Here is a 26376-nt window from a genome sequence, read left to right as displayed (position 1 = left end):
TATTGGTAAATAATTCAGGGCTGATGCTTTATTGTATTCTTGATCCAGGTTACTTTCTCCTCAGTTAGACGAGCATACACAGCGACTCCATTTTGCCTTCCACAAGGTTCAGTTCCAAAAGACACAATTCCTCTTAAGACCCCGTCGCATATTAAGGGGCCACCTGAATCCCCCTATAAAAGTAAAAATCTTAATTTTATTGTCCTCCTGATTTTTGTCCCAGTATATAACTTATGTAAGGTTCACACTACGTTCGGGTTTCTGTCCTTTGGGTCTGCTTGAGAACCCAAAAAATGGAATCCCTATCCGCTTAAAAAGTGTTTACCCATGGAAACCCCCAGACCCCATTTACTATAATGGGGTCCCGGTTTCTGCCAATTAATTTTACAGTGAAATTGGCCGAGAGAAAAGTCCTGCTTGCGGTAGCATACAGCAAACACCTATTCCTCATGAAATAAAAATTCTGGAGCATTTTTCATTCTAAGGGCTAGTTCACATGGGAGGCGGTGGGGCGGATTTTGACACCAAGAGTGACGCGGGGAGCCTCGGGTCAAAACCTGCCTGCCACGACTGTCGTGGTCGCGGCTTCCCCCTCCAGAGTCGGCTCAAATGAATGGGCTGACACCGGAGGTTGCTGCCGCCAGGCGGACACCACGTCTCAACGAGCCGTGGATTCCGCCTGAAGAAAGGGAAGCTCACTTCTTTTTTCCGCTAGCGTCAACAGGCCGCTAGCGGGAAAAAGAATGCTAGCAGTCTCCATAGACCACCATTGTGAGGGGGCAGATTATGACGTGTATTACACGCCATAATCCGCCCCCTCTGTGCCCGTGTGCACGGGCCCTTAACCTGCATTGTGCCATCCCTTTGTTATTCCTCCTAGAAAGTTATGAATGCATTGACAACTGGGTGTTACCATTCCCCTTGCCAGTGGGTCCCTACACAGTCTGACACTATCAGGCTAGGTTTACACCTGCGCCTGGATTCCGTTTGGGGTTTCCATTATCAGGTGTGAACGGACAGTGTGATATTGTGCAGTGGAGCTCCCCCAACTGATAATGCCCTGTTATCAATTTAGGCAGAAAATTCTAGAGTTATAGAACATGCTCCAGAATTGTTACACAGTAATATAAAATCTAATTTTTTCTTAAAACAGGTTAGGGCGGGTTCACACCTGCACCCAGTCTCCGCTTTGTGGGTTTCCGTCTTGTGCGGAGAAACTGCACAGGAGAAGGAAACCAGTCAGTCAGTGTCCGCCCGTGAGCGCCCGTGAGCGTCTTTTGGTCTCCGCGGCGAAACCGGTTTTTTTTAACCGGACACTAAGTCCTGCATGTCCAACTTTGTGTCCGGTTAAAAAAAAAACTTTTCACCGCGGAGAGGCAGAAGACGCTCACAGGCAGACACTTTGCAAACCCATTCAAATGAATGGGTTTGCAAACTGACTGCCGGTTTCCATCTCCTGTCCAGTTTTTCGGGCAGAAGACGGAAACCTGCAAAGCAGAGACCGGGTGCAGATGTGAATCCGCCCTTAGGGTCACCAGAATCAAATGGTGTTTTCCCCTTGTGAGTTGGCACCTCTGTTGCTGGCATATTGCTGTTTTTGTCAAAATGCAAGTGAGCTCTTTGGAGCAACGATGGCATTACCATTGCTCCGAAGAGGTGAATGACAATGCTCTATTAGAAACTCATTTCTTCCACATCTCTCCATACTTACTGTACAGGTGTCTTGCCCTGTGGGCCCCACAATGGTGCACATCATGTTCTCCGTAATGGTCGCTTCGTTTCTCAGACGTTTCTGACATTGTTTTGTGCTTAGGACTGTGACATTTACTTCCATGAGATGGTCAGCATATTTTTTTCCCATCCACCCCCATCCAGCCGCTGCACAAACTGTTCCTTCTTTAGTATCTTCAAAACTCTCTGGCAAAGGCATCTTTTTGACACATTCTCCAAACTCTGCGCTGGTATTCAACTGCAAAAGAGATTAGTAATGATGAACATTTCACATTGTCAGTGGCGCAACTAAAATCTTGTGGGCCTCGCTATAAACTTTTTTCCGGGGCCCCCTACCCCCTTCCTAGAGCAAATTCTTGATAGTAGTGGTTACGGATGCTGCAGCGATATCTCAGATACGTGAAAGGGGTACCACTTTAGTACCCACAACTGCAGTTATCAAGAATACGGTGAATGAACAGCGCAGTGGCTGGCATGTAAACAATACTGGAACAGTATTACTTGCTCCACAGTGGCCCCCACACAGTATTACGTGCTCCACATTGATTCCACACAGTATTACGTGCTCCACATTGATTCCACACAGTATTACGTGCTCCACATTGATTCCACACAGTATTACGTGCTCCGCAATGGCCCCCACACAGTATTATATGCTCACAGTGGCCCCCACACAGTATTATATGCTCACAATAGCTCGACATAGTATTATATGCTCCCAAGAGCTCTTAACTCCTAGAGCCGGTGCTATTATTATACTTTGGGGTCTCCTCAGACACCAGAGTATAATAAGTAGAGGTGCAGAATAAGTGATTAAAAATACTGACCTTACCTCACCTCTCTGGGGCAGCTTTGCTCCATCCTGTGGTCTGCGGCATCCTCTTCGGTGTTACGACTCAAGTCTTGCACACCAGCAGTCACGTGTGGTGTGATAACATCATTATGCCGGCACGCCCCATGTGACTACTGGCGTAACCTCAGTTACTGACAGGAAGAGCCCCGGAGCTGATGCTCAGCCCTGGACAGATGAATATATGTATTTTTTTAAATTTTTATACATCTCCCCTGGGCCAGGGAGGAAATGGCCCAGGGGAGATGTATAGCGGTCAGGAAACAAGGCTTTCTCCGACCACTGTCATGGTGGTCCGGGGCCCTGGCCATTTCCAGCTGGCCGTGGGCCCTGTACCCATCCGGGCCTGGTTACACACCCTGTAACCACAATCTTTACGCCATTGCATAGTATGTGGTGAACCTAGCCTCTCTGCTGCCTGAGGCGAACTATAGAAAGGCACTATAGGCACATAGTATAACACCCCCTTTTTTCCCCATCACAGCTTGCATAGCTATCATCTATTGTTTGTTCTTAGCATTACACATATATACCCTTCCATTTTACTTGTATCTTGCCTCCTGATGAAGAAAGTGCGTGGCGAAATGCGCGGCGGGGTAGTGTTCCTTACATCCGTTTTTAAGTAGTTGAGTCCTGCTGCTATATGTGGTTGTCCCTCATTTATGGGGCACGCTACATAACCATTTACCTTTCACATCTAACATAACATCGGCTGAGGATAAAGGATACAGTTATACAAAGCATAATGAGAATTTTTCATGCCAAGTTTTATAAAAAAAATTAAGAAGTTTTGTTACTTTCATCAGTAGAGCGTCATTCTCGTTGGTATCTTGGTTGTACTTCGGGTACTTGATGAATTCTGTGACATGGAATTTCTGCCTTCCTGTTTCTGCTGCGTCTTCATTACCAGAATCCGCACCCAGAATAACCATGGCTTTACTTTTAGGGCTACATGAAGGAAGGAAAGAAAAGGATTTGACAAACTTGTATTATGGAGGAAAAAGGCAATGGATGTGCTTGCCGCCTCCAACATAACCTGATTTAGATGAACAGGACTCATTTTTAGTTGTAGAACTTTCTGCAACAAAATCTGCTGCATGAGAACCATCCTTCAAGGGATTCAATCATTAAAATTCAATTTTGTGTTCCTAACACGTAGGAATTAGAGATGAGCGAACGGCGTTCGAATTGATATTCAATCTAATATCAGGCCGTTCAAGGTACTGGATTCCAATTGAATATCACGCGGCAAACGCAGTAAAAATTCGTATCCCCTCCCAACTTCCCTGGCGCTTTTTTTGCACCAATAACTGCACAGGGGAGGTGGGACAGGAACTACGACAACGGAGGCATCGAAAAAAAAGTGGAAAAAGTAATTGGCGGCCGAAATTAGGTGACCTCCACTTTATACGAATGGTGGATTTCAGATCCGGGTCATATGAGACTGTGAACTAGACAGGGATAGATCTACAGGCAGGGTTAGCTAGGGATTACTTTTATTTAGGTGGGAATGTTACTCAAACAGCTCTTTGGGGCTCTATCTCGTCAAGATCCCTGTCAGCTTGCGTTATGCGGGAGCTGACTTTTTCTCATAGGAATGCATTGACCAGCGTTGATTGGCTGAATGCCATACAATGTACAGCATTCAGCCAATCAACACTGGTTCTGCCGGGGGAGGCGGAGTCTAAGATCAGTCCACAGCAGTTTCCATTGTGGTCCGATCTCAGATGTAGCAGGGCTGGCCATGCGCTGAGCTTTGCTACACCTGAGATGCAGCAATGCTGACTGACTGAAAATTGCCGTGGGCATGCGCTTTTGGATCTGCCTGAGGCCCAACGACAGAGCCGACTGCGCATGCCTAGAAGTTTGAAGCCAGCGCTGGAAGATGACGCAGGGAGAGGCCGTTCCAGGCGAAGATAGAGGTGGCGCTGTAGAGTTCTCTCATAGCATTGGGGATGCCCCCAGTGCTGTTTGAGCACTGGGGACTGCCCCCAGCGCTGCGAGAGAACTCATTTGCATACAGAAGAAGAACGGGATTTCTACCGACGGCGACGCGGAGAAGACATTTAATGGTAGGAATAGAATAGCTTTTCTTAAGGCTATTCCTACGTATTAGGGAGAAAAAAATAAATTTTAATGATTGAATCCCTTTAAAGGTGTTGTCCGGGATAAAATGATCTTGCTACACTAAGCTAAACACCCTCCCCCTGTCTAATTTCTAACTTACTTGCTTTATCAAAAATGTATATTTACCCAGATCTCCAGGGTGGTCTAGTGACCGCTCCTGGCACATTTTCTGATTTTTACAGTGATGTTCTGTTTCCCTGTTTCCATCATCAATACCACACCTCCACTCCATCATACTTACCTGTCTTCCTGTCCGGATCTTTGGGGCATGAAACATCACTTCCTTCAGAGGAGACGGCTCCTCCTCTCCTCTGACGTCTGCTGATCTACACACAAGCACAATAGAGCCGGAGTGCTGTCATGCCGACATTCTCTATTGCGTAGGCGCCGGCAGAAGTCAAAAGAAGAAAGAGCCAGTGGAATAGAAGAAAGTGATCTCCAGGACAGGAATACAGGTAAGTATGAAAGGGTGGGGAGGTTGGCTGAGTTATTTAGTTAGGAAGAGCTAGTAGTGGAAGGGCTAGCTAGGGAAACAGGGAGGGGGTGTGAGAGGGGGATCTGAGTGAAAAGCAAGCCATCATGGTGGTTGTAGGATAAAAGAACAGGAAGCTACCTATGTAAACAAATGCAGAGGATGCCAGGAGCTCCCAGAGAAACCCAGAAATCACTCACAACACTGCTAAAGGTATTTGAGTGCACTTATTAACCCATTGACATTTTTTTTTTTAATTTTTTGTCCATCTTATAAATGGTATTTTCTGCTAGTTATAATTCTTGTGATATTCCAGAAACATAAACTGATGATGGGTCATCCCAATGCTGGGACACCTTGTTGAAATCTGTAAAAGAAATGGCCCTTTTTCCAGATTAACCGAAGGACATAGATGTGAATGAGCCCATACTCTGCAGCGCCACCACAGGACAAATGAAGCATTGCATAATATCCATTGAAGATAATAGATTGTCTATGTAATGCATGGACTTGCTGAGTCCTCCAAAGCAGTAGACACTTTTTCAATTTTCTCCCTTTTCCAGATATTTGATTTATGTGATGAACAAGGGATTACTCAGAACAGCAGATACTAGAACATGTTTCTTTCTAACCCAAACATTATATTTAGGTCTAACATTATGTTCATTAATTTTTCAAAGAGGTCGGTCTACTTTTTAATGTTATCCTATTAGAGATGAGCGAACACTAAAATGTTCGAGGTTCGAAATTCGATTCGAACAGCCGCTCAATGTTCGTGTGTTCGAATGGGTTTCGAACCCCATTATAGTCTATGGGGAACAGATACTCGTTAAGGGGGAAACCCAAATCCGTGTCTGGAGGGTCACCAAGTCCACTATGACACCCCAGGAAATGATGCCAACACCTCTGGAATGACACTGGGACAGCAGGGGAAGCATGTCTGGGGGCATCTAACACACCAAAGACCCTCTATTACCCCAACATCACAGCCTAACAACTACACACTTTACACACTCAATACCACCTCTCTGACAGTAGGAAAACACCTTGAAACATGTGTATTTGGCACTTGCAGTGAGGAGAGCTTGTCACCAGCAGTGAATTTGGCCCTTGTAGTAAGTTGAGGTTGGCACCAACATTTGTTTTGAAAATCAGGGTGGATTGAGCCTCTAACCAGCAGAGTTTGGGCAAATTCATGGTGGAGGGAGCCTCTAAACACCCCAGTTTGGGCAAATTCATGGTGGAGGGAGCCTCTAAAAACCCCAGTTTGGACCAATTCATGGTGGAGGGAGCCTCTAACCAGCCCAGTTTGGGCAAATTCATGGTGGAGGGAGCCTCTAAAAAACCCAGTTTGGACCAATTCATGGTGGAGGGAGCCTCTAAACAGCCCAGTTTGGGCAAATTCATGGTGGAGGGAGCCTCTAAACAGCCCAGTTTGGACCAATTCATGGTGGAGGGAGCCTCTAAAAAACCCAGTTTGGACCAATTCATGGTGGAGGGAGCCTCTAAACAGCCCAGTTTGGGCAAATTCATGGTGGAGGGAGCCTCTAACCAGCCCAGTTTGGACCAATTAATGGTGGAGGGAGCCTCTAAACAGCCAAGTTTTGGGAAATTCATGGTGGAGGGAGCCTCTAACCAGCCCAGTTTGGACCAATTCATGGTGGAGGGAGCCTCTAACCAGCCCAGTTTGGGCAAATTCATGGTGGAGGGAGCCTCTAAACAGCCCAGTTTAGACCAATTAATGGTGGAGGGAGCCTCTAACCAGCCCAGTTTGGACCAATTCATGATGGAGGGAGCCTCTAACCAGCCCAGTTTGGGCAAATTCATGGTGGAGGGAGCCTCTAAACAGCCCAGTTTGGGCAAATTCATGGTGGAGGGAGCCTCTAAACAGCCCAGTTTGGGCAAATTCATGGTGGAGGGAGCCTCTAAACAGCCCAGTTTGGACCAATTCATGGTGGAGGGAGCCTCTAATAAACCCAGTTTGGACCAATTCATGGTGGAGGGAGCCTCTAAACAGCCCAGTTTGGGCAAATTCATGGTGGAGGGAGCCTCTAACCAGCCCAGTTTGAACCAATTAATGGTGGAGGGAGCCTCTAAACAGCCAAGTTTTGGGAAATTCATGGTGGAGGGAGCCCCTAAAACCCCCAGTTTGGACCAATTCATGGTGGAGGGAGCCTCTAAACAGCCCAGTTTGGGCAAATTCATGGTGGAGGGAGCCTCTAAAAAACCCAGTTTGGACCAATTCATGGTGGAGGGAGCCTCTAACCAGCCCAGTTTGGACCAATTAATGGTGGAGGGAGCCTCTAAACAGCCAAGTTTGGACCAATTCATGGTGGAGGGAGCCTCTAAAAAACCCAGTTTGGACCAATTCATGGTGGAGGGAGCCTCTAACCAGCCCAGTTTGGGCAAATTCATGGTGGAGGGAGCCTCTAACCAGCCCAGTTTGGACCAATTAATGGTGGAGGGAGCCTCTAAACAGCCAAGTTTTGGGAAATTCATGGTGGAGGGAGCCTCTAACCAGCCCAGTTTGGACCAATTAATGGTGGAGGGAGCCTCTAAACAGCCAAGTTTTGGGAAATTCATGGTGGAGGGAGCCCCTAAAAACCCCAGTTTGAACCAATTCATGGTGGAGGGAGCCTCTAAACAGCCCAGTTTGGGCAAATTCATGGTGAAGGGAGCCTCTAACCAGCCCAGTTTGGACCAATTAATGGTGGAGGGAGCCCCTAAAAACCCCAGTTTGGACTAATTCATGGTGGAGGGAGCCTCTAAACAGCCCAGTTTGGGCAAATTCATGGTGGAGGGAGCCTCTAACCAGCCCAGTTTGGACCAATTAATGGTGGAGGGAGCCTCTAAACAGCCAAGTTTTGGGAAATTCATGGTGGAGGGAGCCTCTAACCAGCCCAGTTTGAACCAATTCATGGTGGAGGGAGCCTCTAACCAGCCCAGTTTGGGCAAATTCATGGTGGAGGGAGCCTCTAAAAAACCCAGTTTGGACCAATTCATGGTGGAGGGAGCCTCTAACCAGCCCAGTTTGGGCAAATTCATGGTGGAGGGAGCCTCTAAACAGCCCAGTTTGGGCAAATTCATGGTGGAGGGAGCCTCTAAACAGCCCAGTTTGGACCAATTCATGGTGGAGGGAGCCTCTAATAAACCCAGTTTGGACCAATTCATGGTGGAGGGAGCCTCTAAACAGCCCAGTTTGGGCAAATTCATGGTGGAGGGAGCCTCTAACCAGCCCAGTTTGGGCAAATTCATGGTGGAGGGAGCCTCTAAACAGCCCAGTTTGGACCAATTAATGGTGGAGGGAGCCTCTAACCAGCCCAGTTTGGACCAATTCATGGTGGAGGGAGCCTCTAAACAGCCCAGTTTGGGCAAATTCATGGTGGAGGGAGCCTCTAAAAAACCCAGTTTGGACCAATTCATGGTGGAGGGAGCCTCTAACCAGCCCAGTTTGGACCAATTAATGGTGGAGGGAGCCTCTAAACAGCCAAGTTTGGACCAATTCATGGTGGAGGGAGCCTCTAAAAAACCCAGTTTGGACCAATTCATGGTGGAGGGAGCCTCTAACCAGCCCAGTTTGGGCAAATTCATGGTGGAGGGAGCCTCTAAACAGCCCAGTTTGGGCAAATTCATGGTGGAGGGAGCCTCTAACCAGCCCAGTTTGGACCAATTAATGGTGGAGGGAGCCTCTAAACAGCCAAGTTTTGGGAAATTCATGGTGGAGGGAGCCTCTAACCAGCCCAGTTTGGACCAATTAATGGTGGAGGGAGCCTCTAAACAGCCAAGTTTTGGGAAATTCATGGTGGAGGGAGCCCCTAAAAACCCCAGTTTGGACCAATTCATGGTGGAGGGAGCCTCTAAACAGCCCAGTTTGGGCAAATTCATGGTGAAGGGAGCCTCTAACCAGCCCAGTTTGGACCAATTAATGGTGGAGGGAGCCCCTAAAAACCCCAGTTTGGACTAATTCATGGTGGAGGGAGCCTCTAAACAGCCCAGTTTGGGCAAATTCATGGTGGAGGGAGCCTCTAACCAGCCCAGTTTGGACCAATTAATGGTGGAGGGAGCCTCTAAACAGCCAAGTTTTGGGAAATTCATGGTGGAGGGAGCCTCTAACCAGCCCAGTTTGAACCAATTCATGGTGGAGGGAGACTCTAACCAGCCCAGTTTGGGCAAATTCATGGTGGAGGGAGCCTCTAAAAAACCCAGTTTGGACCAATTCATGGTGGAGGGAGCCTCTAACCAGCCCAGTTTGGGCAAATTCATGGTGGAGGGAGCCTCTAAACAGCCCAGTTTGGGCAAATTCATGGTGGAGGGAGCCTCTAAACAGCCCAGTTTGGACCAATTCATGGTGGAGGGAGCCTCTAAACAGCCCAGTTTGGACCAATTAATGGTGGAGGGAGCCTCTAAACAGCCAAGTTTTGGGAAATTCATGGTGGAGGGAGCCTCTAAACAGCCCAGTTTGGGCAAATTCATGGTGGAGGGAGCCTCTAACCAGCCCAGTTTGGACCAATTAATGGTGGAGGGAGCCTCTAAACAGCCAAGTTTTGGGAAATTCATGGTGGAGGGAGCCTCTAACCAGCCCAGTTTGGACCAATTCATGGTGGAGGGAGCCTCTAAAAAACCCAGTTTGGACCAATTCATGGTGGAGGGAGCCTCTAAACAGCCCAGTTTGGGTAAATTCATGGTGGAGGGAGCCTCTAACCAGCCCAGTTTGGACCAATTAATGGTGGAGGGAGCCTCTAAACAGCCAAGTTTTGGGAAATTCATGGTGGAGGGAGCCCCTAAAAACCCCAGTTTGGACCAATTCATGGTGGAGGGAGCCTCTAAACAGCCAAGTTTTGGGAAATTCATGGTGGAGGGAGCCTCTAACCAGCCCTGTTTGGACCAATTAATGGTGGAGGGAGCCTCTAAACAGCCAAGTTTTGGGAAATTCATGGTGGAGGGAGCCTCTAACCAGCCCAGTTTGGACCAATTAATGGTGGAGGGAGCCTCTAAACAGCCAAGTTTTGGGAAATTCATGGTGGAGGGAGCCCCTAAAAACCCCAGTTTGGACCAATTCATGGTGGAGGGAGCCTCTAAACAGCCCAGTTTGGGCAAATTCATGGTGAAGGGAGCCTCTAACCAGCCCAGTTTGGACCAATTAATGGTGGAGGGAGCCCCTAAAAACCCCAGTTTGGACTAATTCATGGTGGAGGGAGCCTCTAAACAGCCCAGTTTGGGCAAATTCATGGTGGAGGGAGCCTCTAACCAGCCCAGTTTGGACCAATTAATGGTGGAGGGAGCCTCTAAACAGCCAAGTTTTGGGAAATTCATGGTGGAGGGAGTCTCTAACCAGCCCAGTTTGAACCAATTCATGGTGGAGGGAGCCTCTAACCAGCCCAGTTTGGGCAAATTCATGGTGGAGGGAGCCTCTAAAAAACCCAGTTTGGACCAATTCATGGTGGAGGGAGCCTCTAACCAGCCCAGTTTGGGCAAATTCATGGTGGAGGGAGCCTCTAAACAGCCCAGTTTGGGCAAATTCATGGTGGAGGGAGCCTCTAAACAGCCCAGTTTGGACCAATTCATGGTGGAGGGAGCCTCTAATAATCCCAGTTTGGACCAATTCATGGTGGAGGGAGCCTCTAAACAGCCCAGTTTGGGCAAATTCATGGTGGAGGGAGCCTCTAACCAGCCCAGTTTGGACCAATTAATGGTGGAGGGAGCCTCTAAACAGCCAAGTTTTGGGAAATTCATGGTGGAGGGAGCCCCTAAAAACCCCAGTTTGGACCAATTCATGGTGGAGGGAGCCTCTAAACAGCCCAGTTTGGGCAAATTCATGGTGGAGGGAGCCTCTAAAAAACCCAGTTTGGACCAATTCATGGTGGAGGGAGCCTCTAACCAGCCCAGTTTGGACCAATTAATGGTGGAGGGAGCCTCTAAACAGCCAAGTTTGGACCAATTCATGGTGGAGGGAGCCTCTAAACAGCCCAGTTTGGGCAAATTCATGGTGGAGGGAGCCTCTAACCAGCCCAGTTTGGACCAATTAATGGTGGAGGGAGCCTCTAAACAGCCAAGTTTTGGGAAATTCATGGTGGAGGGAGCCTCTAACCAGCCCAGTTTGGACCAATTAATGGTGGAGGGAGCCTCTAAACAGCCAAGTTTTGGGAAATTCATGGTGGAGGGAGCCCCTAAAAACCCCAGTTTGGACCAATTCATGGTGGAGGGAGCCTCTAAACAGCCCAGTTTGGGCAAATTCATGGTGAAGGGAGCCTCTAACCAGCCCAGTTTGGACCAATTAATGGTGGAGGGAGCCCCTAAAAACCCCAGTTTGGACTAATTCATGGTGGAGGGAGCCTCTAAACAGCCCAGTTTGGGCAAATTCATGGTGGAGGGAGCCTCTAACCAGCCCAGTTTGGACCAATTAATGGTGGAGGGAGCCTCTAAACAGCCAAGTTTTGGGAAATTCATGGTGGACGGAGCCTCTAACCAGCCCAGTTTGAACCAATTCATGGTGGAGGGAGACTCTAACCAGCCCAGTTTGGGCAAATTCATGGTGGAGGGAGCCTCTAAAAAACCCTGTTTGGACCAATTCATGGTGGAGGGAGCCTCTAACCAGCCCAGTTTGGGCAAATTCATGGTGGAGGGAGCCTCTAAACAGCCCAGTTTGGGCAAATTCATGGTGGAGGGAGCCTCTAAACAGCCCAGTTTGGACCAATTCATGGTGGAGGGAGCCTCTAAACAGCCCAGTGTGGACCAATTAATGGTGGAGGGAGCCTCTAAACAGCCAAGTTTTGGGAAATTCATGGTGGAGGGAGCCTCTAAACAGCCCAGTTTGGGCAAATTCATGGTGGAGGGAGCCTCTAACCAGCCCAGTTTGGACCAATTAATGGTGGAGGGAGCCTCTAAAAAACCCAGTTTGGACCAATTCATGGTGGAGGGAGCCTCTAAACAGCCCAGTTTGGGTAAATTCATGGTGGAGGGAGCCTCTAACCAGCCCAGTTTGGACCAATTAATGGTGGAGGGAGCCTCTAAACAGCCAAGTTTTGGGAAATTCATGGTGGAGGGAGCCCCTAAAAACCCCAGTTTGGATCAATTCATGGTGGAGGGAGCCTCTAAACAGCCCAGTTTGGGCAAATTCATGGTGGAGGGAGCCTCTAAACAGCCAAGTTTTGGGAAATTCATGGTGGAGGGAGCCCCTAAAAACCCCAGTTTGGACCAATTCATGGTGGAGGGAGCCTCTAAACAGCCTAGTTTGGGCAAATTCATGGTGGAGGGAGCCTCTAACCAGCCCAGTTTGGACCAATTAATGGTGGAGGGAGCCTCTAAACAGCCAAGTTTTGGGAAATTCATGGTGGAGGGAGCCCCTAAAAACCCCAGTTTGGACCAATTCATGGTGGAGGGAGCCTCTAAACAGCCCAGTTTGGGCAAATTCATGGTGGAGGGAGCCTCTAACCAGCCCAGTTTGGACCAATTAATGGTGGAGGGAGCCTCTAAACAGCCAAGTTTTGGGAAATTCATGGTGGAGGGAGCCCCTAAAACCCCCAGTTTGGACCAATTCATGGTGGAGGGAGCCTTTAACCAGCCCAGTTTTGGCAAATTCATGGTGGAGGGAGCCTCTAACTAGCCCAGTTTGGACCAATTAATGGTGGAGGGAGCCTCTAAACAGCCAAGTTTTGGGAAATTCATGGTGGAGGGAGCCCCTAAAAACCCCAGTTTGGACCAATTCATGGTGGAGGGAGCCTCTAACCAGCCCAGTTTGGGCAAATTCATGGTGGAGGGAGCCTCTAAACAGCCCAGTTTGGACCAATTAATGGTGGAGGGAGCCTCTAACCAGCCCAGTTTGGACCAATTCATGGTGGAGCGAGCCTCTAACCAGCCCAGTTTGGGTAAATTCATGGTGGAGGGAGCCTCTAACCAGCCCAGTTTGGGCAAATTCATGGTGGAGGGAGCCTCTAAAAAACCCAGTTTGGACCAATTCATGGTGGAGGGAGCCTCTAACCAGCCCAGTTTGGGCAAATTCATGGTGGAGGGAGCCTCTAAACAGCCCAGTTTGGGCAAATTCATGGTGGAGGGAGCCTCTAAACAGCCCAGTTTGGACCAATTCATGGTGGAGGGAGCCTCTAAAAAACCCAGTTTGGACCAATTCATGGTGGAGGGAGCCTCTAAACAGCCCAGTTTGGGCAAATTCATGGTGGAGGGAGCCTCTAACCAGCCCAGTTTGGACCAATTAATGGTGGAGGGAGCCTCTAAACAGCCAAGTTTTGGGAAATTCATGGTGGAGGGAGCCCCTAAAAACCCCAGTTTGGACCAATTCATGGTGGAGGGAGCCTCTAAACAGCCCAGTTTGGGCCAATTCATGGTGGAGGGAGCCTCTAACCAGCCCAGTTTGGACCAATTAATGGTGGAGGGAGCCTCTAAACAGCCCAGTTTGGGCAAATTCATGGTGGAGGGAGCCTCTAACCAGCCCAGTTTGGACCAATTAATGGTGGAGGGAGCCTCTAAACAGCCAAGTTTTGGGAAATTCATGGTGGAGGGAGCCCCTAAAAACCCCAGTTTGGACCAATTCATGGTGGAGGGAGCCTCTAAACAGCCCAGTTTGGGCAAATTCATGGTGGAGGGAGCCTCTAACCAGCCCAGTTTGGACCAATTAATGGTGGAGGGAGCCTCTAAACAGCCAAGTTTTGGGAAATTCATGGTGGAGGGAGCCCCTAAAAACCCCAGTTTGGACCAATTCATGGTGGAGGGAGCCTCTTAACAGCCCAGTTTGGGCAAATTCATGGTGGAGGGAGCCTCTAACCAGCCCAGTTTGGACCAATTAATGGTGGAGGGAGCCTCTAAACAGCCAAGTTTTGGGAAATTCATGGTGGAGGGAGCCCCTAAAAACCCCAGTTTGGACCAATTCATGGTGGAGGGAGCCTCTAACCAGCCCAGTTTGGGCAAATTCATGGTGGAGGGAGCCTCTAAACAGCCCAGTTTGGACCAATTAATGGTGGAGGGAGCCTCTAACCAGCCCAGTTTGGACCAATTCATGGTGGAGGGAGCCTCTAACCAGCCCAGTTTGGGCAAATTCATGGTGGAGGGAGCCTCTAAAAAACCCAGTTTGGACCAATTCATGGTGGAGGGAGCCTCTAACCAGCCCAGTTTGGGCAAATTCATGGTGGAGGGAGCCTCTAAACAGCCCAGTTTGGGCAAATTCATGATGGAGGGAGCCTCTAAACAGCCCAGTTTGGACCAATTCATGGTGGAGGGAGCCTCTAAAAAACCCAGTTTGGACCAATTCATGGTGGAGGGAGCCTCTAAACAGCCCAGTTTGGGCAAATTCATGGTGGAGGGAGCCTCTAACCAGCCCAGTTTGGACCAATTAATGGTGGAGGGAGCCTCTAAACAGCCAAGTTTTGGGAAATTCATGGTGGAGGGAGCCTCTAACCAGCCCAGTTTGGACCAATTCATGGTGGAGGGAGCCTCTAACCAGCCCAGTTTGGGCAAATTCATGGTGGAGGGAGCCTCTAAAAAACCCAGTTTGGACCAATTCATGGTGGAGGGAGCCTCTAACCAGCCCAGTTTGGACCATTTCATGGTGGAGGGAGCCTCTAAACAGCCAAGTTTGGACCAATTCATGGTGGAGGGAGCCTCTAAAAAACCCAGTTTGGACCAATTCATGGTGGAGGGAGCCTCTAACCAGCCCAGTTTGGGCAAATTCATGGTGGAGGGAGCCTCTAAACGGCCCAGTTTGGGCAAATTCATGGTGGAGGGAGCCTCTAACCAGCCCAGTTTGGACCAATTAATGGTGGAGGGAGCCTCTAAACAGCCAAGTTTTGGGAAATTCATGGTGGAGGGAGCCTCTAACCAGCCCAGTTTGGACCAATTCATGGTGGAGGGAGCCTCTAACCAGCCCAGTTTGGGCAAATTCATGGTGGAGGGAGCCTCTAAAAAACCCAGTTTGGACCAATTCATGGTGGAGGGAGCCTCTAACCAGCCCAGTTTGGACCAATTAATGGTGGAGGGAGCCTCTAAACAGCCAAGTTTGGACCAATTCATGGTGGAGGGAGCCTCTAAAAAACCCAGTTTGGACCAATTCATGGTGGAGGGAGCCTCTAACCAGCCCAGTTTGGGCAAATTCATGGTGGAGGGAGCCTCTAAACAGCCCAGTTTGGGCAAATTCATGGTGGAGGGAGCCTCTAACCAGCCCAGTTTGGACCAATTAATGGTGGAGGGAGCCTCTAAACAGCCAAGTTTTGGGAAATTCATGGTGGAGGGAGCCTCTAACCAGCCCAGTTTGGACCAATTAATGGTGGAGGGAGCCTCTAAACAGCCAAGTTTTGGGAAATTCATGGTGGAGGGAGCCTCTAACCAGCCCAGTTTGGACCAATTCATGGTGGAGGGAGCCTCTAACCAGCCCAGTTTGGGCAAATTCATGGTGGAGGGAGCCTCTAAAAAACCCAGTTTGGACCAATTCATGGTGGAGGGAGCCTCTAACCAGCCCAGTTTGGGCAAATTCATGGTGGAGGGAGCCTCTAAACAGCCCAGTTTGGGCAAATTCATGGTGGAGGGAGCCTCTAAACAGCCCAGTTTGGACCAATTCATGGTGGAGGGAGCCTCTAAACAGCCCAGTTTGGACCAATTAATGGTGGAGGGAGCCTCTAAACAGCCAAGTTTTGGGAAATTCATGGTGGAGGGAACCTCTAAACAGCCCAGTTTGGGCAAATTCATGGTGGAGGGAGCCTCTAACCAGCCCAGTTTGGACCAATTAATGGTGGAGGGAGCCTCTAAACAGCCAAGTTTTGGGAAATTCATGGTGGAGGGAGCCTCTAAACAGCCCAGTTTGGACCAATTCATGGTGGAGGGAGCCTCTAAAAAACCCAGTTTGGACCAATTCATGGTGGAGGGAGCCTCTAAACAGCCCAGTTTGGGCAAATTCATGGTGGAGGGAGCCTCTAACCAGCCCAGTTTGGACCAATTAATGGTGGAGGGAGCCGCTAAACAGCCCAGTTTGGACCAATTCATGGTGGAGGGAGCCTCTAACCAGCAGAGTTGGTGGAAATCAGGGTGGAGGGAGCCTCTAACCAGCAGAGTTGGGGGAAATCAGGGTGGAGGGAGCCTAGTATTAGCAGAATTGTGCAACGCTTATGGTGGATGAGTATGAGGATGCGGAGGAATTGGAGAGGTTGAGTACAGACATGGAGTTTCATGTTGGGGTGCTTTACACAGGTGGGCACAAAAATGACGGCTCTACCCAGTGGTGGTTCATTTTTATCAAAGTGAGCCGGTCGGCACTCTCAGCTGACAGACGGGTGCGCTTGTCAGTGATGATGCCACCGGCTGCACTGAACACCCTCTCAGATAGGACGCTGGCGGCAGGACAGGACAGCACCTCCAAGGCATATAGGGCAAGTTCAAGCCACAGGTCCAACTTCGACACCCAATACGTGTAGGGCGCAGAGGGGTCGGAGAGGACAGGGCTGTGGTCGGAAAGGTATTCCCGCAACATGCGCCTATACTTCTCACGCCTTTTGACACTAGGACCCTCCGTGGCGGCACTTTGGCGAGGGGGTGCCATCAAGGTGTCCCAGACCTTAGACAGTGTGCCCCTCGTTTGTGTGGACCGGTGAGAACTTGGTTGCCTACTGGAGGAACTGCCCTCCCTGCCGCCAACGTCACATGCTGGAAACATCTCCATCATATTCTGCACCAATTGCCTGTGGCAAGCATTGATGCGATTGGCCCTCCCCTCTACCGGAATAAAAGACGAGATGTTGTTTTTATACCGGGGGTCAAGGATAGCAAAGATCCAGTACTGGTTGTCCTCCATGATTTTGACAATACGCTTGTCGGTTGTAAAGCACCCCAACATGAACTCAGCCATGTCTGCCACAGTGTTAGTTGGCATGACTCCTCTGGCCCCACCGGAAAGTTCAATCTCCATTTCCTCCTCATCCTCCATGTCTACCCATCCGCGCTGCAACAATGGGACGATTCGAAGTTGCCCGGAAGCCTCCTGTATCACCATCACATCATCGGACAACTCTTCTTCCTCCTCCTCCTCCTCCATTAAACGCAGTGAAGCGGACAGATGTGTGGACCTACTCTCCAGCTGTGACGGATCGGATGCTATCCCTAACTCCTCTGTGTGATCTGAGTTATCCCTGATGTCAATCAGGGATTCTCTCAGAACACACAAGAGCGGGATTGTAAGGCTCACCATCGCATCCTCAGAGCTCACCCTCCTTGTGGACTCCTCAAAGACCTGTAGGATGTCACAAAGGTCTCTCATCCATGGCCACTCATGGATGTGAAACTGAGGCAGCTGACTTTGTGGCACCCTAGGGTTTTGTAGCTGGTATTCCATCAAAGGTCTCTGCTGCTCAACCACTCTATTCAACATCTGAAATGTTGAGTTCCAGCGTGTGGGGACGTTGCACAAAAGCCGGTGTTGTGGCACATGCAGGCGTTGCTGGAGAGATTTTAAGCTAGCAGCGGCTACTGTCGACTTGCGAAAGTGGGCGCACATGCGCCGCACTTTCACCAGTAGCTCTGGAACATTGGGGTAGCTCTTTAGGAAACGTTGCACCACTAGGTTGAAGACGTGGGCCAGGCATGGAACATGTTGGAGTCCGGCAAGCTCCAGAGCTGCTACCAGGTTCCGGCCGTTATCACAAACGACCATGCCTGGGCCCAGGTGCAGCGGCTCAAACCATATTGCCGTCTCATCGAGGAGGGCATCCCTCACCTCGGAGGCAGTGTGCTGTCTGTCCCCCAAGCTGATCAGCTTCAGCACAGCCTGCTGACGTCTACCAACGCCAGTGCTGCAACGTTTCCAACTCGTAGCTGGGGTCAATCTAACAGCGGAGGAGGAGGCGGTGGCGGAGGAGGAGGCGGTGGCGGAGGAGGAGGCGGTAGAGGAGGAGGAGGAGGGGGGTGTTCTTCTCGTGTCCCTGCCAGGAATGTTAGGCGGGGAGACGAGGTACACCGGGCCAGTTTGGGAAGCAGTCCCAGCCTCAACTACATTCACCCAGTGTGCCGTCAGTGAAATGTAGCGTCCCTGTCCGCATGCACTTGTCCACGCGTCGGTGGTCAAGTGGACCTTTGTGCAAAGCGCGGAACTAAGGGCCCGCCTGATGTTGAGTGACACGTGCTGGTGCAAGGCGGGGACGGCACACCGGGAGAAGTAGTGACGGCTAGGGACGGCATAGCGAGGTGCCGCAGTTGCCATCAGGTCCAGGAAGGCGGGAGTTTCAACAAGCCGGAACGCCAACATCTCCTGGGCCAGCAGTTTAGCGATGTTGGCGTTCAAGGCTTGCGCGTGTGGGTGGTTAGCAGTGTATTTCTGCCGCCGCTCCAATGTCTGAGAGATGGTGGGTTGTTGTAAAGAAGCGCCTGATGGTGCCTTTGATGGTGCAGGAGAAGGAGATAAGACAGGAACAGGGGAGGATGAGGGAGAAGTCAACAAAGTGGCGGAGGCAGATGAAGTGGTGTCCTGGCTCGTCCTCTGGAGTGCATCGCCAGCACAGTCAGCAGTGGCAGTGGCAGAGGCAGAGGCAGTGGCAGAGGCAGTGGCAGTGGCGTGAACGGCAGGCGGCCTTTGTCCTGCCGTTGCTGCCTGCCACTGATTCCAGTGCTTGGATTCCAAATGACGGCGCATTGAAGTGGTGGACAGGTTGCTCTTCTCAGAGCCCCTAATCAATTTCGAGAGGCAAATTGTGCAGACAACACTATATCTGTCCTCGGCGCATTCCTTGAAAAAACTCCACACCTTCGAGAAACGTGCCCTCGAGGTGGGAGTTTTTCGGGGCTGGGTACGAACTGGAACATCTTGGGAGATTCCGGGTGTGGCCTGGCTTCGCCTAAGCTGCTGACCTCTGCCTCTGCCTCTAGCTACCCTTTTTGGTGCTGCACCTGCCTCAACATCCACACTACTTTCCCCGCTTGACATCCCCCCTGTCCAGGTCGGGTCAGTGTCCTCATCATCCACCACTTCCTCTTCCAACTCCTGTCTCATCTCCTCCTCCCGCACAATGCGCCGGTCAACTGGATGCCCTGACGGCAACTGCGTCACATCATCGTCGATGAGGGTGGGTTGCTGGTCATCCACCACCAAATCGAACGGAGATGGAGGAGACTCTAGTGTTTGAGCATCTGGACACAGATGCTCCTCTGTTAGGTTCGTGGAATCGTGACGTGGAGAGGCAGGTTGAGGGACAATGAAAGGAGCGGAGAACAGCTCTGGGGAGCAGGGACAGTTTGGGTTATTGTTCTGTAAAGCTTCGGAATTTTGGGAGGAAGGAAGACAAGACTGTTGGGTAATAGGAGGAGAGGAGGCAGAGTCTGACTGGCTGCTGGACAATGTGCTGTAAGCGTTCTCTGACAGCCATTGCAAGACCTGTTCCTGGTTCTCGGGCCTACTAAGGTTTGTACCCTGCAGTTTAGTTAATGTGGCAAGCAACCCTGGCACTGTGGAGTGGCGCAATGCTTGCTGCCCCACAGGAGTAGGCACGGGACGCCCTGTGGCTTCACTGCTACCTTGCTCCCCAGAACCATTCCCCCGACCTCGCCCACGGCCTCGTCCACGTCCCTTTCCGGGAGCCTTGCGCATTTTGAATTCCTAGTTAGAAATTGGCACTGTATACCAGTAGTAAAAATTGTGGGTGCACGTAACCCCAATATATTCTTTGAATTACCAGTCAGAAACTGGCACTATATGGCAGTAGCAAGAAATGAGGGTATTTGTATTCCCAATATATTCTTTGAATTCCCAGTCAGACAATGGCACTGTATACCAGTAGTAAAAATTGTGGGTGCACGTAACCCCAATATATTCTTTGAATTACCAGTCAGAAACTGGCTCTATATGGCAGTAGCAAGAAATGAGGGTATTTATAACCCCAATATATTCTTTGAATTCCCAGTCAGACAATGGCACTGTATACCAGTAGTAAAAATTGTGGGTGCACGTAACCCCAATATATTCTTTGAATTACCAGTCAGAAACTGGCACTATATGGCAGTAGCAAGAAATGAGGGTATTTGTATTCCCAATATATTCTTTGAATTCCCAGTCAGACAATGGCACTGCATACCAGTAGTAAAAATTGTGGGTGCACGTAACCCCAATATATTCTTTGAATTCCCAGTCAGAAACTGGCACTATATGGCAGTAGCAAGAAATGAGGGTATTTGTATTCCCAATATACTCTTTGAATTCCCAGTCAGACAATGGCACTGTATACCAGTAGTAAAAATTGTGGGTGCACGTAACCCCAATATATTCTTTGAATTACCAGTCAGAAACTGGCACTATATGGCAGTAGCAAGAAATGAGGGTATTTGTATTCCCAATATATTCTTTGAATTCCCAGTCAGACAATGGCACTGTATACCAGTAGTAAAAATTGTGGGTGCACGTAACCCCAATATATTCTTTGAATTACCAGTCAGACAATGGCACTATATACCAGTAGCAAGAAATGAGGGTATTTATAACCCCAATATATTCTTTGAATTCCCAGTCAGACAATGGCACTATATGGCAGTAGCAAAAATAGTGGGTGTATATAGCCCCAATTCTATTGCTAGGGGACTTGCAGGGTATTTCTGGGGTGAAGGTGGGGGGGCACACCGTTGGAACGGGTATCGGGGGTATATATCGGGTATACGGGAATACACTGACAGTGTATTCCATTCAGGATCCTGGGAAAGCTGGGTTGCGGCGATTGAGCCCGTCAGTGCCACGTTACACTGACAAGCTTCTCCCTGGAATTTAGCTCTTACAAGAGCTGTTGTGGTTGTCTTCTCCTTCCTATCCTAGCCTGTCCCTGCCTACCCAGAATCTAACCCCTAGCTAGCTGGACGGAAACCTCCGTCCTCGGTGAATTGCAAGCTCAGAATGACGCGAACCTGGGCGGCGCTGTTCTTTTAAATTAGAGGTCACATGTTTTCGGCAGCCAATGGGTTTTGCCTACTTTTTTCAACGTCACCGGTGTCGTAGTTCCTGTCCCACCTACCCTGCGCTGTTATTGGAGCAAAAAAGGCGCCAGGGAAGGTGGGAGGGGAATCGAGTAATGGCGCACTTTACCACGCGGTGTTCGATTCGATTCGAACATGCCGAACAGCCTAATATCCGATCGAACATGAGTTCGATAGAACACTGTTCGCTCATCTCTATATCCTATATCAACAAGGTAAGGATAACATGCTGATGGGAGGAGATCTTACTGCTGCAACCCCTGTCCCCTGTCTGCCTCATTCACTATCTATGGGACTGTTGGCAATGGCTAAGCACTGAATTCAACATGTTGCTCGGGATTAGTGTGGATGCCAGTGGTCAGTCCCACACCGATCAGCATGTGCTATCTCTCCACCACCCCTGCCTCGGTTTACATGTGGCTGCATCAATCATTGCTATACTACGGACATTGTGGCTCAGTCACGGGAACTATGACGCCAGTAACATAGCAAATGACCACTTGGCAAATGATAAGCTATCTGCTTGTACAGTGACGGGGACGTCCATCAAACCTGCTTTAGATTGCTGGGGAAAATAAGGGGTGACTACTGATTCTTGTTGCTTATTTTAGGGCATTTGCACCTGGCTATTATTTATTTTATATATTGGATAATCCTCTTTTGCATATTTTAAGTATTCTGATCTCCATTTTTTTTCTGATACTTATAACGGCCTACATGAACGCAGGGTTAAATGTGTTCTTGCCATTAAGAATTTGCCGTTTACTGTTTTATGTACAGTATGAACGCAGGTTGAATTTTGTCATTTATCTCCAGGTTTGTGCAATAGGGGACACTCGGACATTATTGTCAGGGGACTATTCTGTAAGGAATTGTAGAAAGCAGACAGACTCTTTAAAGGGAATGTGTTACCAAAAAATGACACATTTTTAAAACCAAGTTTTTATGTTAAATATTTTTCAAGAATTTTTTTTTCTAAATTTTCCATGTCACTATTTATTAAAAAAAGAAAAGAAAAATATATTTGTGAGCGTATATATATATATATATATATATATATATATATATATATATGTATATATGTATATATATATATAGTATAAAATTCAATTCCCACTCTTACCACTAAGCCTAATAACAAACTGACACTTGCCAATTCTTTTGGGGTTTTCTTTGCAGGAGTCGTCTCATTTACATCACAGATAATAGATCACATCACTGACCCATCATTGTATCCACTCCTGACAACAGATGATGTCACGGGCTATCTCCCCCTTACATACTTAGAACATGTCTAGAAAAATCTCCCATCAAATCAATGAGTCGGCTCCAGGCTATTGTTGGCTATGGCCATGAATGTGCTGTAAAGCAGATCACTAAATGCCGTACCTCCCAACTTTCAGAGAACAGAAAAAGGGACAGTATGAACCGAATTAAGCCCTACCCACTTTCACTTTGATGCCGCCCATTTCCATCCATTTCTCTTTGTGCCCGACATAGTATAATCCACCTAGAGTAACCCTAACTTGATATACCCCACATTACAATATCCTCCTCCAATTGCACCCACAGTATAAAGTCCTTCTCCTGGTGCACCCACAGCATAATGTCCCCCTCCATCTGCCCTAATAGTATAATGTCCCCCTCCATCTGCCCTAATAGTATAATGTCCCACTCCATCTGCCCTAATAGTATAATGTCCCCCTCCATCTGCCCTAATAGTATAATGTCCCCCTCCATCTGCCCTAATAGTATAATGTCCCCCTCCAGCTGCCCCCACTGTCTTGACTTGTTTCGACTTGATATACTTACAATTCACAATGGGCCGCAGTCAGCACCCAGTTTGAGTCGATCAAAGTTCCTCCACAAAGGTAGTCTATAATTTCGGTTTTGATTCTTATGTAAGCCATATAAGGTCTGGAATGAGGTTCAGCGACACGGCCATTTATGATATCTGAACCTGTGTGCGATAAGGTAGCCATATATTATAATGGGCACAACCGTGGTGAGTGATGGGTGACTCCAAGTATAAAACAACGTTTTGGAAATAAATTTTGCAGGCGAATATAAGAGATTTTTAAAAAATATAAAACATATATACAAGTATTGGAACAGAATTATGAAGAGATGGGGCAAAAAAAAAAAAAAAAAGCCCCAAAAAGTTGCAATATTTTTGCTTAAAGAGGACCTTTCATGGTTTGGGGCACAGGCAGTTCTATATACTGCTGGAAAGCCGATAGTGCGCTGAATTCCATCTACGGTACCAACTACGGTACCAGCACCGCTAGCGCTTTACCCAGGGCACAGATCGGGAAAGCCAACTGTGCTCTGAATTCAGCGCAGTGTCGGCTTTCCAGCAGTATATAGAACTGCCTGTGCCCCAAACCATGAAAGGTCCTCTTTAACCCCTTCCCGACATGCGCCGTAATAGTACGGCGCGTGTCGGGTCTGTAACTATGGCGACCGCCCGGGAGCCGGGCGGCCGTCATAGCCGCCGGGTGTCTACTGCTTTAAGCAGTAGACAACCAGCTCTAATGCCTCCGATCGGTCCCCGGACCGATCGGAGGCATTAACCCCTCCGGCGCTGCTGTCAAAGGCGCCGGAGGCGCCATTTTCCCGGCGGCGCATGAGCGCCGCCATTTTGGCAAGGATCGCCGGCTCCTGGAGCATGCTCCAGGGCCGACGTCATGTTGCAGTGACAGCCGGGAGCCTTGTTAAAGGCTCCCAGCCGGTCTGCAAATTCTCTCTTTTGCAGACTGGTGTATACAGCCTGCAAAAGAGATGATGCTTTTTTGCAATGCATTGCAATGCATTAGCATTGTAATGCATTGCATTAGTGATCAGACCCCCTGGGGTTCAACACCCCTAGGGGGTCTAATAAATGCAAAAAAAAAATAAAAAAAAAGTAAAAAAAAATATAAAAAAATATAAAAAGTATTAAAAGTTCAAATCACCCCCCTTTCCCTAGAACAAATATAAAAGTAGTTAAAAACTGTGAAACATATACATGTTAGGTATCCCCGCGTCCGAAATCGCCCGCTCTACAAATCTATAAAAATATTTTTCCTGTTCGGTAAACGCTGTAGCAGGAAAAATAGTAAAAAGTGCCAAACCGCCGTTTTTTCACTGTTTTAATTCTGATAAAAATTTGAATAAAAAGTGATCAAAGCAATAACATTTCCCGAAAATGGTAGAACTAAAAAGTACACCCGGCCCCGCAAAAAAAGACGCCCTATGCATCCCCGTACACCTATGTATAAAAAAGTTACAGCCGTCGGAATATGGCGACTTTTAGAAAAAAAAAATTTTAACACCGTTTTGGAATTTTTTTTAGGGGTCAAAATGTAAATAAAACCATATAAATTTGGTATCCCTGGAACCGTACCGAAACACAGAATATAGGGGACAGGTCATTTTGGCTGCACAGTGAACGCCGTAAAACCAAAGCCCGTAAGAAAGTCGCAGAAATGCATTTTTTCTTCAAATCCACCCCATTCTGAATTTTTTTTCCTGCTTCCCAGTACATTATATAGAATAATTAATGGTGGCATCATGAAGAAAAAATTGTCCCGCAAAAATTAAGACCTCATATGACTCTGGGAGCGGAGAAATAAAAAAGTTATGGGGTTTAGAAGGAGGGGAGTCAAAAACGAAAAATGAAAATCAAAAAATGCCATCGGCGGGAAGGGGTTAAAGACACAAATTACATAAAAAAAAATGTGTGCCAGACAACGGGTGATTTTTTTCAGCCAAATTCAGGAGTCACTACAAAAGGAATGAGAAAATTAAGGAAAGCTCTAACAATTCTCCCTTCTGCTCAAAAAACTACAGTAAAATCTACAACATTTCTGCAATGTGTGCTCTAAGCCTAAGGTCACATTCACATGACCCGTGTGTTGGCTGGATTTACCAGCCTGAACGGTGTTCCGGAAAAAGGACTCCTAGTAGTAGAGTTGGCTATGATGTTAGGAGTCCCTGCATCTTAGCGACCTACTGTCCTGTACTGTAATCATACCAGACAAGATGCAGGGACTCCTCACATAGATAACTATACTGCTAGGAGTCCTTGGTAAATCTGGTACATATACGGACCAAATTTCATGGCTGAATCTTAGTCGTGTCAATGCGACCTAACACCACCTCTACACCGGCGTCCTACTGGATTGCGATAGACTGGTCAGTGTTATCATATATACCCTGATGTTATAACATGATACAGTTTCCAGGGCATCACCATTATATCACAATCAGATATTGGTTTGCTGATAGACCGCAAGTCCCTTGCATTGCCCGGCCGACCGATGCGATAGGTGGTGTGAGATGGCACCTAAAGTTCTAAATCTTACATCTCTTACCTTCAGAGATCAGCAGACAAGCTGCAGAGAAAATCAGGATGTGGAAAGTTTTCATGTCTGTTACAGTCTATGTGATGTATCGGGCTGGAAATCTTTAAATACTGTAAGCTCCAAAAACATTTTATCTGACCGATCTACCGCAGATACATTGACTGAGCCAGAAATGGAAAATCATCTCAAAAGCAATGCACATGGTGGTTTTTAGCAACACGACGCATTTTGTGTCAGACACTTAACCACTAATTCTCATGTCCTTACATGTCTGTAGACATGCAAAATACCAAAGGTTATAGGTGCAGGACCACATTGTATTAGCTCTTCACGGACCATACACTTTTATACACTTGACTGTTGCCTATATACGTATAGGTTCTCCACTCTTAACCTGACCAATCTACCACATACACAGTGACTGAGCCAGAAATGGAAAATGTTGGTTTTAGTAGCACAACGCATTTTGTGTCAGACACTTAACCACTAATCCTTATGTCCTTACGTGTCTCTAGACATGTAAGATACCAAAGCTTATAGGTGTAGGACCACATTGTATTAGCTCTTCACGGACCATACACTTTTATACCCTTGACTGTTGACTATATACGTATAGGTTCTCCACTGATATCCTTATCAGGATGTATATGTCCTTGTAGTGTTAGGTAGCTATACGAAATTGTGCAGATACAGAAGTGGGGAACCATCTGTTACAATAGCCGGGCCGCCTATAGAACTGATGGCGAACCTATGACATGCATGTCAAAGACGACACGCAAAGGCATTTTGGATGACACACATTCTCTGACCCAAATGACAGACGCAGGGGTACACAGAGGCAATGGCCTCAGATGGCATCTCATGGAATAAATTGGGGCACAGCATTTTTTTAATTGACAGCTACTTGTGTT

At 48.2% G+C, this 26376-nt stretch overlaps 1 protein-coding gene across 1 annotated transcript; it reads right to left on the bottom strand.

The window, feature by feature from the left end:
- Positions 1-25560, bottom strand: LOC142198471 (granzyme A-like). The gene is made up of 5 exons (XM_075269510.1): positions 25475-25560; positions 22932-23079; positions 3379-3529; positions 1712-1969; positions 1-173 (listed from the first exon to the last, which is right to left on the bottom strand). The coding sequence occupies exons 1-5, from the start codon at positions 25527-25529 to the stop codon at positions 15-17; spliced, it is 771 nt and encodes a 256-aa protein (XP_075125611.1). The 5' UTR covers positions 25530-25560; the 3' UTR covers positions 1-14.
- Positions 25561-26376: the final 816 nt, after the last annotated feature.

Source organism: Leptodactylus fuscus, chromosome 1 (assembly GCF_031893055.1).
Source record: "Leptodactylus fuscus isolate aLepFus1 chromosome 1, aLepFus1.hap2, whole genome shotgun sequence".
Taxonomy (NCBI): Eukaryota; Metazoa; Chordata; class Amphibia; order Anura; family Leptodactylidae; genus Leptodactylus; species Leptodactylus fuscus.
Note: the sequence above shows the minus strand (reverse complement) of the source record. Positions and strands in the feature narration are given on the sequence as shown.